A 20,215-nucleotide genomic window follows, 5' to 3' on the forward strand; every position below is an offset into this window, starting at 1 on the left:
GATAGCCCTCTTTCACAAGTCACTCTCATAAACATGAACTCGTGAATGTGTTCCTTCTTTGCTTTTTATTAGGTCGGTAGACAGCTCACTGTTGTCAAGTGCCCCAAGATGCCATTTCCAGTTACAGTATGCCCAAACCCACATAATATGCTAATGTTATGTCAAAATATTGTACACCAGCACTATTTTGAGATACTATCTAATATGGCAGTATGCCGTTTTAGACAGCCGTTCACATTGCTAGAGAGAACAACTGGAACGTAGCGATTTCTTTCATTCACCTGACCATCACACCCATACAGTATGTCCTTGCTGAAAGTCCCAGTCCAGATTTAGTCCCCCTGTTTGTTGTTATAATAACCTGCACTATTCTGGGAAGGCTTTCCACTAGATTTTGGAGTGTGTCTGTGGGGATTTGTGTTCATTCATCTACAAGAGTGTTAGTGAGATCAGACACTGATATTAGGTGAGGAGGTCTGGGGTGCAGTCGGTGTTCCAGTTCATCCCAAAGGTGTTCAGTGGGGTTGAGGTCAGGGCTCTGTGTAGGTCACTCGAGTTCTTCCACACAGGTTCTAAAGTCCGTACAGGATTTTGTGAAGTTTTTTTGGTGAATGTTGTGGCCAAAAATTCTTGATTTTGCGGTGGCTTTTTTCAAAATATGCAGAGTTTTTTGTGTTATTTTTGCGGAAAACTACTTGATTTGGCGAAATTGCAATTGCACGAAATTCCTGTGCATGGTCTTTCGCAGTGATGTCTGTTGGGAAATGAGACCTTTAAGCTGTACTTATGTTTGACGCACGTGAATCGAAGATGGCTTTGGCTGAATGCGCATTGTGATGACATCAAGGGAAGTGTCTTGGCCCAAATCTGCAGAAAACCTGCTGTAATTTTGAAAACTTGCAAATATTTTTGCTTGATTTTCCATTCATTTCTGCTAACGTGAAATCGCAAAATCCTGGCTCAAGTACTGGTGGACATGGATGAAATTGTCATGTGGGGGAGGCTACGACTATTTATGCAAATTCAAGAATATACTGTATATAATGAAGAAAAGAGGACAAGGAATTGATTCTTGAGGACACCTTGAGCAAAGGGCAAAAAAAAACCCCATATAATTAGCAATTAACATAGACTGCAACTTGGCAGAAACTATAAGCAAGTAAAGTGCCAGAAATACCAATAGAAATCAAGAGCTTTCTTTAGACCTGGTACAGCACTAAGGTCTTGTAGAATAAAAATATTAAGTACACCAGAGACAGCAGAGTTTAGGAGATCATTACTATCCTACGAGACCTAATGTCTCCTTTATAAAGGATGGACATCAGAATAGTATAATAGATAATGGAGATTGTTGTCACAAGGTAGGCTGATAATTGAAAGGCAGCCATTCCTTCTAGCAGTTTGAGAGAGAAAAAATGGAGAATAGAAATGGATCTATAATTACATTCATAAGGAAGATGGCTTAACCTGATTTGGCTAGCCAGAATTAGCTCTACTTATTGGAGTGCCAAACAATTATTCACTCACTTTAATTGATGTCACTAATCATTATACCATTCCCTGAATGACACTGATTGATGATCAATTGAATAAGTAGATTTTTTAGACATGGCTCTAACTAGTTTTCATTTTGGTCTATGTGACCCTTTCCTCACCCCTTTCTTTGCCAGGAATTAATTTGCTAATAGATTGGTTTGTCATTTCTATCTTTGACATTTGGCTTGGCTCATCTCTAAAAGGCCCTTTGCCTGTTGAAAAATCTGCTCCCACAAAGCTAATCGTTTTACCAAATGGAACCCTGAGCTGTACACGATGACATACTGGTTCGTCTGGATTATAATGACACCGGAACAGTCAGTTATACACACACACACATACACACGCGCACACACACACACAAATTACCATCACTGGATGCGGGTCAGCAGGTCACTGCCGTTATATAAAGGGCCCACACACATCAACTGCATGTTGATGACCAAACGAGGATGACTCAGGAGATGGCATTGGGAAAGTCGCTCAATGAAGAAACATCATGTATTTCTTACAAATAAAAGCAAGCTATGTGCAATGTGCATCACGGACGTCCTAAAGGAATCGCCTAAGAGCATGTAAGACACAGCTCTAGGCTAGAGAGAATCACAATAAATGGCTAGTAATCAAAGCAAATGACTAGAGAATTCCACCTATAGGAATGAACCTATTTGCATACAGAGAGAGTCATAAAAAAGAAAAAGAATCAATAGTAATCCAACAAATATGGATCTAAGCATAAATTGAACGTGTTCTACAAGTGTAAAAAAAAAAAAAAAAGTATATAATGTAATATAATATAAGAACACCATCCGAGCTTTGGTTATTCTAAGAAGCTGAAGGAAAAACATGAACGCAACATTGTGAAAAATGCAGACAAGTACCGTTAATTATACATTCAATTTCATCAAACAGTGAAAAGGCTGCACAGCTAACCCTGCTGTCACATTCACATTACTTACATACTGCCAGAGTGGGAGGTGGAGATTGACAGGCAGGGAGTGAGAAAAGTAGAAAGAGAAAGGAGAGCGAGAGAAAGAACATAGCAGAGAGCCCTTCCGTGGTAACGCAAACAAAAAAGAGGAGCAGAGGCCTATGATGAAAGTGCAGACGTGGCACCTATTTTTTTTTTAGGAAGATGTGAGCCTCAGATCTTCTAGAATAAGTCACTGTAGCAGTAGCACTCACTGCTAGATAAAGAAAAGCCTCTGTGAGCCTGACACACTCTGTCAAATGAACCAGGCTCTGTGAAAGTATGTCATCCACAGAGTACTACCTGACAGAACAAGACAAGCAGGTTCATTGAAACTGGACAGGTAAAGATTGGAAAACGTCACCTTGTCTTTATCTTAAACGGCCCAGTCTGGGTGAGCCTGTACCTACTGTAGCCTCAGATTCCTGTTCTTGGCTGAGAGGAGTGGAACCTGATGTAATCTTCTGATGTTGTAGCCAATCAGGTTTCAAGGTTCAGTGTGTTATGTGTTCGGAGATGCTTTTCTGCTCACCGTGGTTATAAAGAGTGATTATGTGAGTTACTATAGCCTTCCTCTCAGCTTGATCCAGTCTGAACATTTTCCTCTGAACGCTCAAATCAACAATAGAACTGCCACTCACACTATCAATAATGACAATGTACATCCTGTTTGAAAGTTTAAACCCCCCTTGGCTCTTAATGTATTGGGTTGCCTTCTTGAGCATCAGTAAATGTTTGCACATTTTTGTAATAGTTATGAGTGTACGAGTCCCTCAGTCGTCCTCAGCATGAAAAGATGGATCTGAACATCATATAGTTATTTTGGAAAGGGGTCAAATATGCAGAAGATGCTGGAAAAGCAAAGAATGTGCAGGACCTGGAGGATTTTTCTCAAGAACAGTGAGCAGGTTTAACTGTTCAGGACATACAAGGGACTCATGAACAACTATCACAATACATAAAAACATCATTTCGTTGATCATTCAGGTAACGACACACAGTATTAATAATCAAGCGTGTGTAAACTTTTTGAACTGGTTCATTTGTGTAAATTCAGTTATTATTGTGGACTATATGTAAACATCTGTTACGTGAAATAGCTTATTCAGGGCAGAACTAAATGAAAAAAACACAATGCAATTTTTATGATCCCAATTATTATTATTTTGAAATAATTAACATTTTGCAGATTCTGCCAGTCATATGTAAACTTATGACCTCAACTTTAAGTGTCATTGCTGAGCTGAGAATGAAACACCATCCAAATAATATCTCACCTCAGCAGACCTTTCTATTTTTGGACAGCGTAGAAGTGGCTGAAGAATTGAACACAGCAATAGATAAGTGACATTGATGATTAGTAATATTATAACTAGGGATACCTAATAAAGTGCTTCTTAAATGGAAAATAAGCAGACTTACTGGAAAATCAGTGACACTACTATCGAGACAAAACACAGCTACAGGGTATTCAGTGAACACTACACTCATTACAAGCCTTGCACGTTCTTCAGAAATGTAGCATGAGTCAGAATTTACATGGCACTGTTCAGTATAAGTAAAAGGAAAAACAATAAAAAAATAAAGCAAACTGGTATCATTTCATCTTCCTGGTGTATGTGGGATTTACGGCTGATATTCCATTCAGGTGAATTTACCAGCTCTATGATTTATAATGAATGTTTCTCATTCGCCTACTGAATTCATTTCACACATGCACACTCTGACCACTGTGCATAAAGATCATTTGTGTAAAAGTACAATGTGGAGTGCAGGCAGCTCAGCGGTTTCCTGTATAACCTCACAGGCAAACTGCAGGACCTGAGCTACAGCAGCAATGACATTGAGGTGGCAAACTGTGAAGCAGAACAACACGCTTATAGCTTCCGGTTTCTCATATCTACCCACAAACTTTCCCTCAACCTTCACACCTAAAATTTTCTGCTCAGATGAATTGAATTTATAGCAATGAGACCAGGTGTTCATAAAATCATAAGTAACAAAAAAGAGATTAAGACTACTCTTACTACTCTTTAATGTTTAGCTTCTCCTGACTATTTGGTAGGCTATGTGAAGTGTAAGGGTGCATTATGCAAGATCAGTTGAAATAAAATTTGTCACGATTAGGTCTTTAGTGGTTAAGGAGACATATAGAATTAAATTTGTGCCGAAAGTATTGAATGTAACTTTTCAAGAAACGAACAATGAGAAAGAAGAAAAACACTCTGAAACTGAAAATGCTGACTCAGAGGCAAAAATGCAACATGGTCTACAAATAAACAGCATTCTTCGTTAACAGTTTTCTAAGCTTCCTTTCGCTAATCATGGTTATCATGGTTACGAGTTTTCGTTTACGCTCCGCGGGTTTACGGTCGCCATTCTGGCACACGTGTGGGTGGGGCTTAACAGCGATTTACTCCCATTGGCTAGTGAAATTAGGATCGACAGCTTGAGTGTCCAGCTGAGGAGGCGGAGGATGATGATGATAATGATGCCGACGATGACGTTCCGTCCCGCTCCTGAGAGCTCATCTTGAAAAAACAGTCGTATGAGACTACTCAAACCTCAAATATTAATTATGAACTGATTAAGTAAGTAATTTCCACTACAAGTACAAATGCTATAACTATACAAAGAACCGCATCCAGAACGCTCTCCAAAAGTCTCTACTTTCAGGTCAGGGAGCTGTCGATCCAAATCTCACTAGCTATTGAGAGTAAATCTCTGTTAAATACCGCCCACATTTTTTTTGCCAGAATGGTGAACATAAACTTGTGGTGTGTAAATGAAAACTTTGAAAGTGTAAAAAACTCTGGCAGAGCATTCGTAACCATGATAACCATGATCAGTGAAAAGGACACCTAGAAAACTATTAACAAAGAACGCTGTTTATTTGAAGATCATGTTTCAGTTTCAGAGTGTTTTTCTTCTTTCTCATTGTATGTTAACATCAAGCAATGTTCATTTCTTGAAAATGTAATTCCATAGAGGTACAGTTTAACAACATTTAACAACACATCTCCTTGAACCTGCCTCCCATTCGGGTCCATGTACACAAAGCCACACACCCTGAACCTACGATACATTGTTTCCAGCAAATAACATGGCTATAAGCTAGTTAATATCAGGCAAGTTAAGCATCAAATACCTACAGTGCTGTTCTCCCCTCAGCAGATGTCCATTTATTGCATTTGTCAATTAATAACATACCATTATGGTTCAGTTATCCAGCACGACTTATCACTTGTAACTTTGTCTCTTAGTGTTAGCATTTTAGCATTTTGTCCACTAGGCTGCAGTTTATAACATTAACAACATGCAAACTTCAGCTGATACTGATTATGAGAATGGTCAAGAATGCCTTCGATGTCCTGTTTTCCTTTGTAATGAGCTCTCATGAGGTTTTCAGCTCTCTCACAATCAGTGTTAGCTAGCTAGCATCATTAGCTACCTCCCGTGCAGCGAACAATGCTAAGTAGCTAACACAGACAGTGACAGCTAAAAAACCCATGAGAGCTTATACGGATTTGCCGCTGTGAGAACGGTCGTGAGTGACTTTGCTGTCCTGCATTTCTTTGTAATGAGCTCACTCTCATGAGTTTTTAAGCAGACCATTACCTCTGGTAATTTTTATGAAGGTGGTTCATCCAAAGCATTGCCTTACCTGGAGCAACATATTTAAAAAATATATTTTTGCACTCAAAAGAGGTCATTAGAATTTCAATATAATTTAAATGTATGGCTGATATATAGGGTGGGGCTGTCCCACTTGTCCCTACGGATGAGCCACCACTGGTAAAAACTGGCTGTCCACTTGTTCAAACACTTCAACTTATTATACAGATAGCATTTACATATGTCCAGGAGCAACATCACTAATTCCACATCCAACTTCAATCCCTTCACTAGTAATACGTTTCTTCATCATGGAAAACTGATACCGGTGTTTATTCAAGTTTTTCCACATTTCTTGACATTTTTTGTAAGCACTGTGTGTTGTTTTTTTTTTCTAACAGTAAAAGTATTTGTCTGAGCTGGGCACTTATCGGTTTCTGGGTTTTTTTTATTATTATTATCCCTGAACAGACTGAACAGGGCTGGAGTGAAGGGATATTAGGGATTGTCTATAAAATAACTGACAAGAGGCTCACGTAAATACAGACAAGCAGTCTGTTATGGGCCACAGTTTTACAAATAGGTTTTGGTACTTGTGCTGATGCCATTGCTTAAACAATAATTTTTTTATCATGTTCAGCATATTTTCTGGCTTATTTGTACTAGTAGGAGATGAAAAATATGACTATTGCACCTTTAAAGTAAGATTTATTTTATAGCTCGATTTATGATTGAGTACCACTGACTTAGTTTGTCAAATCTACTGTTTATCATGATTAAGTGTCCTATTATAACAAATATATATGTATTTTTGCCTCGTAAGTCCAGGGTTGGGGCTTTGAATCTTGCTTCTGCCCTGTATGTGCGGCATTTGCAGGTTCTCCCCGTGCTTTGGGGGTTTCCTCCGGGTACTCCGGTTTCTTCCCTCAGTCCAAAGACTGGTGTGTTAAATTTGATCTCATCGCTCTCACACTCCCTCATACTGGTCACTGGAAGTTCAACATGGCACCTCATGGCAAAGAACTCTCTGAGGATCTGAAAAAAAGAATTGTTGCTCTACATAAAGTTGGCCTAGGCTATAAGAAGATTGCCAAGACCCTGACACTGAGCTGCAGCACGGGGCTGCATGAGTGCTGCCGGCACTGGGGAGTTACAGTTCACTGAGGGAACCATGAATGCCAACATGTACTGTGACATGCAGAAGCAGAGCATGATCCCCTCCCTTCAGAGACTGGGCCACCGGGCAGTATACCAGCATGATAACGACCCCAAACACACCTCCAAGACGACCTCTGCCTTGCTAAAGAAGCTGAGGGTGAAGGTGATGGACTAGCCAAGCATGTCTCCAGACCTAAACCCTATTGAGCATCTGTGAGGCATCCTCAAACGGAAGGTGGAGGAGCACAAGGTCTCTAACATCCACCAGCTCCGTGATATCGTCATGGTGGAGTGGAAGAGGACTCCAGTGGCAACCTGTGAAGCTCTGGTGAACTCCATGCCCAAGAGGGTTAAGGCAGTGCTGGAAAATAATGGTGGCCACACAAAATATTGACACTTTGGGCCCAATTTGGACATTTTCACTTAGGGGTGTGCTCACTTTTGTTGCCAGCGGTTTAGACATTAATGGCTGTGTGTTCAGTCATTTTGAGGGGACAGCAAATTTACACTGTTATACAAGCTGTACACTCACTACTTTACATTGAAGGAAAGTGTCATTTCTTCAGTGTTGTCACATGAAAAGATATAATCAAATATTTACAAAAATGTGAGGGGTGTACTCACTTTTGTGAGATACTGTATATGTATTATTGTGATCTCTTTCAAAATACCAAGTAGCAGTGAAATGCTTTCTCAAGACTGGCAGGTTGTATAATCATTTCAGTTCAGTTTTACTAGCTATTATCAAGTTTCCTGTAGTTAGGATGCTTTCCAGAGCTCTAATTGATCCGACTCCCTTCAGTCCGTGACTCAGAAATTCATTGAAGTGCATCATCTTTAAACTTGTACCAAGCCAGGATACACAGGTGCTTTACTGGTGGGTGTATTTTTTGTTGTAGTGTTTGACATAAGCCTAATGTATAAATGCAAATTATAAATAATAAGAACCACAAATAATCTTAATTAAATAAACAATGGGTACAAATAAAATCCCTGCAATTAATTGTCAGTTAATATACCTTGCTTTAAAAACAGAAAAGTTGGGTGATGAGTAGAATCTTGTTTAGAATCTAAAACATAAGCATTTAAATGTGTCATGTACATGTGTAATGTACAGGGTTTAATTAAGGATAATTTCGCATGTAATCACTGTTCTGTATATGCAAATCTGTACAGCTGGGAAACATGGCATCAATAAGTGTAGTCACTAAAGATAAAATTTAAAGTGATGCTTTACAGAGCAAGAACATCTCAGTTGATAAATACATTAGTATTCAGGGGACAATATATTAGCGAGGACTGGAATTAATGAGAGGAAACAAGGAGGCACAATTTAAGACTCAATGAATTTTTTTTTTAATAGTTAATTTTGTGAAAATTAGTTGAACATAAAGCAAGTTCCAGCCATTTTTCATTTTTCAGCATCTCCCCATGGACTTCCACTTGATTCTCTATCTTGCTAATGTGGTAGAACCGCAAACGTAGGAAAGTAGATAGCAACAACAGCTAATTAGGTATTTGTGTAGGTCTTCTATATCTGTGGTCATTACTATACTTGGACATCCTGCTTCTGTTTTATTCTCAAACTATTTTTCTGGTGCATTTATTGTATATATTTTTTGGATTGTTGACTTGTTAGGATAAGCAATAAAGAAACCCCATTTCATTTGCTTTTGTTCATTCTTAGGTGCATTTTCTTTTGTTTCCATTCAGAAACCATGTAAGTTGTCCATGTAAGATGTACTTTTGATGTCTTATTGAATTTAAATGGAAAATGTCTGTGACCCTGCTGTTCAAAAGGCAAAACATCTTTTCATAATGGCACATGATGGGAAAAGAAATAGGGTTAAAATTATATATTACATACAGTACCTTTTGTTTTTTGCTTGTTTGGTTTGGTTTTACTTTTTTAAACCTGTAGTACTTGTAGAAATATATGCGTACATGCATATATTTTGTACATACATGCATACATATATACATACATACGTACATACATACATACATACATACATATTGTACATCCATCCATCCATACATACACACATCCATCCATCCATCCATACATACAAACATCCATCCATACATACATACATACATACATACATATTGTACATACATCCATACATACATCCATCCATATGTACATCCATCCATCCATCCATACATACATACATACATCCATAAGTACATCCATCCATACATCTGCCCATAAGTACATACATACATACATACATACATACATACATACTATACATCCATCCATCACTCTATCCATCCATCCATACATATATACATACATACATATTGTACATACATCCATTCATTCATCCATCCATCAATCCATATATACATACTGTACATACATAATGAACATCTGTCCATTCATCCATATGCACATCCATCCATTCATTCATCCATACATTCATACCTACATACATGAAAACCTACCTGCCACAGCATACCAGAAGGAGATGGATATATAAGCCGCTCTTCCAGCCATCATCTGTTCTATAGGTTTCCATTTCACTTAAGTCACATCTTCAATTTCCAACAATTAAGATGCAAACTCAAAAAAAATCCTATAAACACAGCAGTGAAAAATATTATACAGTAAAAGATATTCCAGTTACAGAATGGGTTTTCAACAATCTGTAGCTAAGAGGCAGAACTACTCAAAAAAAAGGGCTTCATCTACTTAAATATGCTTCAATTACAATCTTATTAAATATTAACATTTTTATGGACAGCCTGCAGCCATGGGAACAGTCGATGCTGTCACTCAAAGATTGAAAGTTCACTAACAAAGCTACTTTAACATGCCTCAAAGGCGCAGCTATCTCAGGCAGGGTTGACAAAGCCTCAGTCACTTTAGTGATCACTACTAATGACCGTTTATTAATGTATGTCTTTTCCGATCAGGAAAGCGTTATCCTTTGCAAATCATAGTCATGGCAGTCCTTTAATTTCACTGTGCTCTGCAAAGGAAGTGACTTGTGAAAGAGCTTAAAATAAACCTCTCAGTTCTAGAAATATCTGTAGACTGAAAGGGCTAAGTTGCTTTAGTGGCTGAAAAATGTCATCACTCTTGTTGTTCAGCATTCACCAAGAGTTGATCTGGAAAATATGCGGCTGTGCATGAGATCACAGATACTAGAATATGACAGTAAGTACTATAAGCGTTATAAACATTGTATTTACTGTATTTACTGAATTTGAGTTTGGAGTCTATCCCCAAAAATGTGCCTTGCTGTGTCAGATTTGCAAATTGCGAAGATTTTGCTCACAGAGGCAGAAATATGTGCACAGGTGCTGTAGTCAAACCACACATATGGTATAAATCACGCTCAGCGTGTAGTCTATAACTGTGGCATCCGTGCTCAGAGTCAGAATTCAGGGTGGAAGGATGATGTATAATTGATGAAAATGTCTTACTGACTTGGTTTAAAGGTGTTTCTTAAAACGATATATAATTTTCTGAAGATTATCCTGTGTGCCTGGTTCTTCTGACTCTTGAGTCTGAATGAATATCCTCTCCCTTTCTGTTAGTTCATTGTGTTAATTGCCTCCTCCCAGTCCCATCCTGTTCTTTTTTGTTTTGTTTTTTACTGACACACATAAAGAGGTGACGCCGGAGGTGTGACCCATTCCTACTTACCATTTTGGTGTGGCAGCTTTTACAGATTCCCGATATGATGACATACTATTTAGATAACACCCACGTATCAGGCAGACGTTGTAATGTCTTACAAGAGATATACAGTATAATATCCATTTGTACTGAGCTACTAGAGAAGTGTTAGACATGTATGCCTCCACAATGACTCAAAGACTTACAGTAAAAAAAAAAACTTACAGTACTGTAATATTAAATAACGTCTGAAAATCCTATTCTAAATCTTAAGGTCTTCTTCAAGTTCAGTAAAAAATCTGATTGATATAATATGTTTACCATTTTTAGCCCAAGCTAAGAATGTTTCCTAAATTTAGTGGCTAAATAAAGTGGCTTCTACCAATTTAACACATCTTGATTTGCCAGTTTTATTCCACTCTTCCTTGCAAAAACACTCCAGATCACCGAAATTGCGAGGGTTTCTTGTACACAGCCCTCTTCAAGTCACTCCACAGGTTTTTGATAGGATTTAGATCTGGACTCTTACTGGGCATTTCCAAAAGGTTGATCTTCTTCTACTGAAACTTTTACTTGGTTGACTTGGAATGACTTAACTTGGATGTCTAACTAAAACAGCTTTAATTATAATTGCTCAATAGCTAAAGTATGCTAATAACTAGCTTTCACAATACAAAGTGCCTTGATGAATCCAAAATTAAGATGTAAATTATTTCGATAGGTATTTTTCTTGCTGTCACATCTGTTAAAGTTGACATTTTTTTAAAGAGTTTAGATCAACTTTTGGAAGCTGACATACTAAAAAAAGTAAAATGTGGTGTTTTAAAATGCTGCAAGTAAAAAATGGAAAATTCTCTTTTGAAATCTACTAAGTAAAAGTACAATTAGGAAATGAAGAGTTCAGCATTAGACGGAGGGAACGCTTCTTAATTCTTACCTCTGCTATCTGTTCTGAACAAAACTACTCGTCCCGGCTGTGACGCACTAGCCTACTCCCTAGAGCAAAGTTTATTGTTGTACCTTATTAAACACACTTGATTTAATTCATCAGCAAATTTCCAAGCCCCTCGTGGATACGCTATAGCAGAGGGAAAACTCAAATCTCTGTAGCGTTGCTATAACAGCTTTAACACTCCTGCTCTAGAGCAAGATTTCCTGGTTTGAATACTAGGAACACCACCTTCCTGATGTGGCTGATGTGGCAGGTTGAATTTGATCTATGCCAAAATTAGCAAGTAATAACAAGTGTGCTTACTGTGGTGTAGGCTAGGTTTAGTACGGTAGTACACTGTAGTGTGCTTATCATGGTGTATATTTGTCCATACTGTTTAGTACGGTAGTACCCTCTAGTATGCTTATCGTGGTGTATATTTGCCCATACTGTTTAGTACGGTACTATGCTGTAGTGTGCTTATCGTGGTGTATATTTGCCCATACTGTTTACTACAGTAGTACCCTGTAGTGTGCTTATCATGGTGTATATTTGCCCATACTGTTTAGTACGGTAGTACGCTGTGTGTGATTATCGTGGTGTATATTTGCCCACACTGTTTAGTACGGTAGTACGCTGTGTGTGATTATCGTGGTGTATATTTGCCCATACTGTTTAGTACGGTAGTACGCTGTACTATGATTATTGTGGTTTATATTTGCCCATACTGTTTAGTACGGTAGTACACTGTTGTGCACTTATAATGGAGTATAATTGTCCATACTTTTGAGTACGTCAGTATGAATCTTTTTATTCTTCCATATTGTTTAACTGTTTAGTATGGTAGTATGTGTTAGTGCGCCTACTGTTTTGTATATTTGTCCATACTGTTCAGGTTGCTACTGTGCAGCAGTGACTATGTGGATTGGTAGTATTTTTACATGCTATTTACTCAGATAGTAAATAGCTATTTCACACTTTCTGATGCCTGCTAGCTTCCTGCCTGCATCATCCCTAACCTAAAGCTAGCAATGTCCTGTCAGAGTGCCAGCAGTGGCTGTTATGAACCACATATGACGTCTCAGAGCTTCTCAGAGACCTTTAATGAAAATAAATAAGTATATAAACAGACAAACAAACAGACAAACAAATAAATAAACAAATGTCATGCTTATGTTAAATTATAGGGGAATCCAATAACAATTCAACTCTTCTAATTTCTTTCCAATTTAAAACTTCAAAATTGAGAAATTTGCCCGAGGCTAAGATATGCAATAATGCACTACAAAAATATAACTAATACAGAATAATACAGAATATAACTTTAATCTTTTTACCTTTAAAAATATATAGTAAAAAAAGGCATATTAGCTGTAATTGATTTTTTGACTACTGTCTGTCTTTATATCCTGATAGCTGAAATAAATGCTCTGACTCTTAGGGAATAACATGTCTCTAACTCTGAGGGAAACAAAGGTCTCTAATTCCCAGGGCTCTGATGCAATCAGAAACTAAAAATGTCAACACAGTCCAGTGACGTGGGTGGCACAGTGGCTCAGCAGGTAGCATTACCACTGCACAGCTCTTGAGTTCAGATGACTCTCTGTGCTGATTTTTGCATGTTCTCTACATGCTTGTCCATGGATCTCCTCTGCGTTCTCTGTTTACCTCCTACCACCCGGTACATGGATTAGTGACTCTAGGTGTGAATGAGTGTGTGAATGGTGCCCGATGATCGATCCACTACAACCCTGATCAGGATAAAGCCGTTACTTTAGATAAATAAATGGAAGTCCATAATTATATATGTAAACCATTTGGGAAACTTCTCTGTGAAGCAGTCCTTTCTGCCTGTCAGTTATGTTTGCATATGCAGCCACACAAGTGCAACAGGAAGCTTTACATCCTAGTTTGAAGGAGTACAAGATAATCCCAGAATTTATCTTAGCAGGCAAGGCTTATGTTTAGCCAAATATTCTGGTTTCACAAACATCTTACAGTACCAAACAGCCTAGAGGGAAAAACAGTGCAGTGGATAATAAAGTGTCCAGAAAGGAATTAGGAAGACAAGTGAACATTAGTGAGGTTTTTTCGTGCTGGAGAGAGTGGAACGGCTTGAAAACTCTTGTCAAGCATGCTTTGTTTCTGCTTGACAGGTAGATATTTTGTTGGTAGGCTCTGGTGTAATTTCTTATCCTTCCAAATAAATTGTTACCCTCCAACATAACACTGCAACATACACAGCTTAAATTAAGAGAGAAAAACATAACAGATGTCTTCCATGTGTTTAACTGAGGGTGTTGCTGAGGTGCTTGGATGTACCTCAAAAAAAAAAAGTTCAGACTTTAAATCCAACCAAGCATTTGCACTCCTAGATAATTCAACCAATTAAATCACTGTTTCTTGGGCTGGGTGTGTAAATGTTTGTATAGAACAAAAGCCTGCACCAATGACTGGTGGGTGTGTTGGATGAGCACAGGTCAATCACACAGGCTTGCTACAATGCATGCCAGTTAGACTTTTATGTTCGCGTCACCAACGCACTATTATGACATACGCCATGATAATCTCAGAAGCCATCTTCACAAGCTGTCAGAGATTGGTCCATAGTCATTGTTGTCACTCAGTCAACAACCATGACCATGACTGAAAGAACTCTTTTAATGTTTTTTAGTCCATGTTATGTATAGTAATATTGCTGTGCACCCTGGCCTTCATTATATATCTGTCTTGTTTCTCTAAATACAGTAAATCGATGAGACTCATGAGACACAGTATTAAAAACAACACAAACCGTAGCCTATTAAAATCTTATTATCTATTCTAATTCAAACCATATTTAAAATGTACTCACTTTGCCATGACAATCCAGTCAAGGTTTGCCAATTGTAATGTGCCAAATATGTATAAAGTGCTTTTTTTATTATTATTATAAAGAGTATAAAATAAAATAAAGAGATGGTGGTAAGGGAATGGCTGCTTCTAACTGCTTATATAATATAACATAATAGGAACTTGTTTTTACTGATGTCCCACAACATTAAAATGTAATGTTTAGTTTTCTTCCTGCATGAAAACGGACATATATTACTAATGCGTTCTAAATTACACAACATACTCATGTGCACTGTGCTGTTGTGGCCAACTCACGTCTCACAAAATGACTTAATGATCTCATCTTATGAATTTATTTCTAGGATCCTGTTAGAAATCTGGCAATCTCACAATACAATAAGCTACATTAAACAGCTTAAACAGCAGGTAGCTGATTTCAAAACCAAACTGTGGGATGAGATGAGAGCTTATTGCTTTCCCTTTGGGTCCTGAACATTAATCTGATTTGACTGGATGTTAGTTTAAAAAATTAAGTACATTCATTTATCCATTCTTTTCCCATACTGCTTATACTACACAGGGTCGTGAGGAGGCTGGAGCCTATTCCAGGGGACTCGGGGCATGAGACGGAGGACACTCTGGACGGGGTGCCAACACATTCATTCGCTACGGGCAATTTGGAAATGCCAATCAGCCTACAATGCATGTCTTTGAAAATGAAGTACATAAAATGCCAAAAAATGTGTCATAACTGAAGATACTTGTTTAACTGGGGTGGCCAATAATATATCAGGAGTGGCCCTTCAGCATTGTCTCTGGTTATGGGAAGATCAATTTGTTTTTGTATAGAATGTCTGGTGTTGTTGTGTGGAATGTGGAATAATATTATGGCTGAATTCTCGATTCTGATTGGTCAGAAGTTTATTTTTGTATAACCAGGTAAAATGGTAGTTCCAGATGTAATATAATCAATAGGGTGACATTAATGCACTCATTCTAATATGGTATTGTTTCTGAAGTAACATCTCATACACAGGTATTCACTAAATAATTCCTTTCATAATAATACAAAAAAAAAAGGTGTAGTTTTTCTATAATTTTAGAGTTTGTTTCTATGCAATGGGTTTGAATTTAATCAAAATGAACATTTGGAAAAAATAAAAACTTTTTTAAAAGAGATTTTAAAATTATTTGTATTGTGTTTTTTTTTTTTAGTTTTTTTTTTTTTTTTTTAGTTTTTTGTTTTGTTTTGTTTTTTTGTTTTTTGCACAATGTATACGTGCAACTTTGAGGTCTGGGCTCCCAAGTAAGGAAATGAAATCTTAAAGGACTAAATATAAAGTCTTTTATTTATTTAAAACCTTAGGACACTGACTAAAGGTGCTCTATTTCTTTTTTTATGTAGATACTATTGTATTAACTGTTCCAAATTAAAGGAACCAATTTTTCCCCTCAGCTTTCGACATAGAGTGCGCATGCGCAACACGGGCGGGCTTGTGTAGCGCATGCGCTGTCTGTTGAAGATCTACAAAACATATTTCCAGGAAGTAGGAGGACTACATGAGTTTTAACTCAGATACGTGTAGCCGTGTAGGTTGCTTGGCCCAATGAGCGTTTGCTTTTCCTGTCACGTGGTCGAGAGAAAGGTAAGGTCAAATGGCGGAAAGAGAACGCATATATACAGTGGTGTGATTTGTATGTTATGTATATGTAGTCATGATTGTTATTTCTGGTTAAGGCAGAGTAGGTTAATCTGTTAGGTAGCGGACATCCTCGGGTTTTCCAGCGCACTGTACACCGGGCTTCAGCAGCTCCTCCCCGGTGAGGACACGCGGCCTGGTCCGGTTAGCAGTGCTAACAGTGGAAATGAAAACACACAGTCTAATGCTTACTTCTTATCATCAGATTCATATCAGTTGAGATTTGTGTTAGAAAACTGAGGTTGTGCATCATATGGCCTCATCTATATAACAACTTTTATCAGACTACATCATGTTCAAGATAAACTATAATATAAATAAATAAGTACATGAGTAATTAGAAGGGTACATACTGTAATTAGTGGAATTAAATACAAATTGAATTAAAAGGGAGGTAACACTTTTTCTCCATCGATAATAAAGCCTTTAGTATCGGCCAAACTCAATACCTGAAGCACTTCATGGGGAAAAAATAAAACATAGTTAAAAACATGATTTAAAGTCCCATAAAATCAAATTTGATTTGATTTGATTGTCTGGCTTTTATTATGAATATGTTCGCCTTAATGTTATTTATAAGCTGCTCCAAAAACAATGACAAAATTCGCATTCAAAATCATTCAGAAGTTACAGTCCTGCTCTCTACCACCGATACGGAGCAACATCATATCAGCAAGCATGGGTTGGAAATGGTGTGTTTTATTCAGTTTTGCAAAAGTGGGTTGGTTAAGAAGGAAATGACTTGCGTCCGTGGTACTAACTGTGACGTAAGCTAAATACTAAAGCTGTTTAAAAAGGCTGAGGAGCCACTTGCTGTGTCCAGCCCTGACTTACTGTTTCAGTGGAAATTACATCAAGATATCGAATAACACTGCACGTTTCAGGGCACTTCATGGGGACTGAACCTTCCTATTATGTTGGGGGGGAAGTTACATCCATTATGTTATGGGTCAGATTGATTTCCATGATTTAAATACACAAAAAACAGCAAAGAACTGCTTAAAACAATAAAATGTTATTATGGCCTGTCAGAGAAAAGCCATGAGAAGAAATATTTGTACATAAGTTCATGACCCTAAATGAGGAAAGTAAAAAAATTCAAAGAGAAAAAGAGAGATTAACTGGTATTTCAGACATCTCAAATGTGGAAATGTGGAAATGGGTCAAAGACGCATAACATAATAGGAGGGTTAAAATCTATTCAGATTGGATTCGTTTATCAGAAGGAGCATCTGTAATCGTTTCTTTACATGTTGGAATCGATGGATGCAGCGTCTGCAGTTGACGGTAAATTTGTTGAAATTCGCTGTTTACTCGTCGTTACGTGTTTGAGATATGCAGCAAGTTATTGAAATACAAGCAAATGTGCTAACGTTGTACAATTACGATATAATATGTAACGATAAAGTTTACAGTGGCTTCATAAATTGGTTGAATCCATAAAAAAGCAAAAGACAACTGATCAGTCCCTCCAGGATTTTGTGAGTTTATTATTATTATTATTATTATTATTATTAATATTATTATTATTTTTGCCGATCGCAGAAATGAACGCAAAATCAAGCAAACTCCACAATATTCGGAGGAGCTTGCGATTTTTCAAAATTACAGCAAATTTTTCACAGATTTGGGTGTCATCACAACACGCTTTCAGCCAAAGCCCTCTTCGATTCATGTGCGTTGAAAATGGGTACAGCTAAAAGGTCACTGCGAAAGACCGTGCAAATCAATTTCATGGAATTACAGTTCTGCCAATTCAAGAAGTTTTCCACAAAAAAACCCCACAAAAATCAAGCATTTTCAGTTGCAACAATCACAAAATAACTCCGAAATCCTGTACGGACTGACTGATGCGCATTCTTTGTTCTTCATTTTCTAGAAGTAGCATTTAAAAAACCTTGCTGTATTACTTTGTAGTTAATTAAGAAAACGTACACCGCCATCTTGCTCCGACCAAAGTGACTTGAACGCACCTGACGTCGAAATTACGACTTCCCAACTCGTAAATTTCCCAGAAGGACTTGAACTCTCAGAAATACGTGTGGCCATTAAAAGGTTTGCTGTAGTTTACCTTCCTGTTTGTTGTGTTAGAGTTTGATTATTTAAAATATTCATAATGTTGACTGAACGTTCTGAAAATACTGCATCTGCCACATTTAACGTTTGTAAAAGTTTACATCTTCATGCTTTTTACTGGACAGGGTTCATCATGGCACCACTCGTCCGAACACGACAGACCGAGAAAACAATCGATGGGATCTCGACTCAAGTCGTTTGCACGGAATTCAGTAACTACATCTTCATTGTGCTTACACAGTATGGGAAGATTGGGACGCTGGTATCTGTAACACCTGACTCGAGATCCAGCGACATCAGCACATCCATGCTCACTACGAAAGTGCTGCTCGGAAAAGACGAGGTACTTGTACATCTTATCTGTTAGGATATGGCTCAGCAGCAGCTACGTTTGTGATTGAGATTTCCACTTTTCTCCTTTTTTTTTTTCAGGCACTTACGCACGTCTATGCAAAAAACGTCGCAGCATTTGTTTGCCAAGAAGCAGGAAATCGACCGGTTCTTTTGGGGTTTGCGCTTAAAGAGTGCAGTGCTGAAAATCTGAAAACGCTCAAAGAAATGATCAAAACCTGCCAAGTATGGTGACCAAGAGAATTTGGGCAAAATGCTCCTGAGAGAAATTGTGACACAAATTGATGACTGTTGTGAATTTACTTTTATTACTTTTCTGTTTATGTATAGATTTCTGACATGTGTGTAACATCATATCCTTTCATAATTTCTTGAATAAATTCATGTTTCTTTTTCATTGCCTACTATATAATGCTTATATAATACTTTGCTTGGATTAAAAAGAGTTCTGTCTTGAGCCTTTTTCATAAAGAGAATGTACTATAAACACATTACCTCAGGTAAGTCACAGTAACAAATACCACTGTGACAAAGCTGAAGAAATTACACAGTGTTACCGTAGAAACAAAGCTTGGCTTAATAGATTAGTTCCTTTGATTCATTTGTTTGTTCACTGTAAGATAAATCACAGGTCCTACAGGTTTTAGTGTTTTCCCTGTTTTAACACACACACACTTTTACTCAGGACAGGGTGTTAATTAACTAATTAGTTATATCTGGTGTATTGGGAGAAGGGGAACGTATAGGACTTGACAAGGGGTACTCTGGGAACAGGGTTGAGAACTTGTGGGCTAAAGCAACACAAAAATTTAAACCCTAATGTTTTGACCACTAACGTTACAGACTCAGAGTAAGATGGACAGAATACCCAAATCTCCAACGTACCCAATATGGCCGGAAATATCTGGACACCTGACTATCTCATTCCAAATTTATTCCCTCTTTGCTGTTATAATAAACTCCACTCTTCTATGAAGGCTTTCTATTAGATTTTGGAGTGTGGATGTGGGGATTTGTGTTCATTCAGTTACAAGAGCATTAGTGAAACTGATGTTATTGTGTGAGGAGGTCTGGGGTGCAGTCGGTGTTCCAGTTCATCCCAAAAGTGTTCAGTGGGGTTGACGTGCAGGACAATCGAGCTCTTCCACTCCAACCTTGGCAAGCCATGTCTCCGTGGAGCTGACTTTGTGCATGGGGCATTGTCATGCTGAAACAGGTTTAGCCACTTAGTTCCAGTGAAAGAACTAAGGAACTTTGTACGCTACAGCATATAAAGACATCCTATAGAATTGTGTGCATCCAACTTTGGGGTAAGAGTTTGTGGAAGAACCACATTTTGGTGTAGTAATATAATACAGTGTATTTCAAAACGTCTCTATACATACAGAACTAAGTTTTCCAGCACCACAGCG

The 20,215-nt window shown here is 37.8% G+C and overlaps 1 protein-coding gene across 3 annotated transcripts; it reads left to right on the forward strand.

Moving 5' to 3' along the window:
• The first annotated feature begins 15,206 nt into the window (after positions 1–15,206).
• Positions 15,207–19,198, forward strand: psmg3 (proteasome (prosome, macropain) assembly chaperone 3). Of its 3 annotated transcripts, XM_053612401.1 has the most exons (4): positions 16,336–17,663; positions 18,294–18,431; positions 18,578–18,795; positions 18,885–19,198. In XM_053612401.1, exons 3-4 carry the CDS (start codon positions 18,586–18,588, stop codon positions 19,035–19,037), a joined length of 363 nt encoding a protein of 120 aa, XP_053468376.1. In that variant the 5' UTR covers positions 16,336–17,663; positions 18,294–18,431; positions 18,578–18,585; the 3' UTR covers positions 19,038–19,198. The 3 variants fall into 3 exon arrangements, with proteins under 3 accessions (XP_053468377.1, XP_053468376.1, XP_053468375.1); XM_053612402.1 differs by lacking the exons at positions 16,336–17,663; positions 18,294–18,431 and adding an exon at positions 15,207–16,322; XM_053612400.1 differs by having other exon boundaries at positions 16,336–18,431.
• The last annotated feature ends 1,017 nt before the right edge of the window (positions 19,199–20,215 follow it).

Source organism: Ictalurus furcatus, chromosome 24, assembly GCF_023375685.1.
Source record: "Ictalurus furcatus strain D&B chromosome 24, Billie_1.0, whole genome shotgun sequence".
In the NCBI taxonomy this organism is placed as follows: domain Eukaryota; kingdom Metazoa; phylum Chordata; class Actinopteri; order Siluriformes; family Ictaluridae; genus Ictalurus; species Ictalurus furcatus.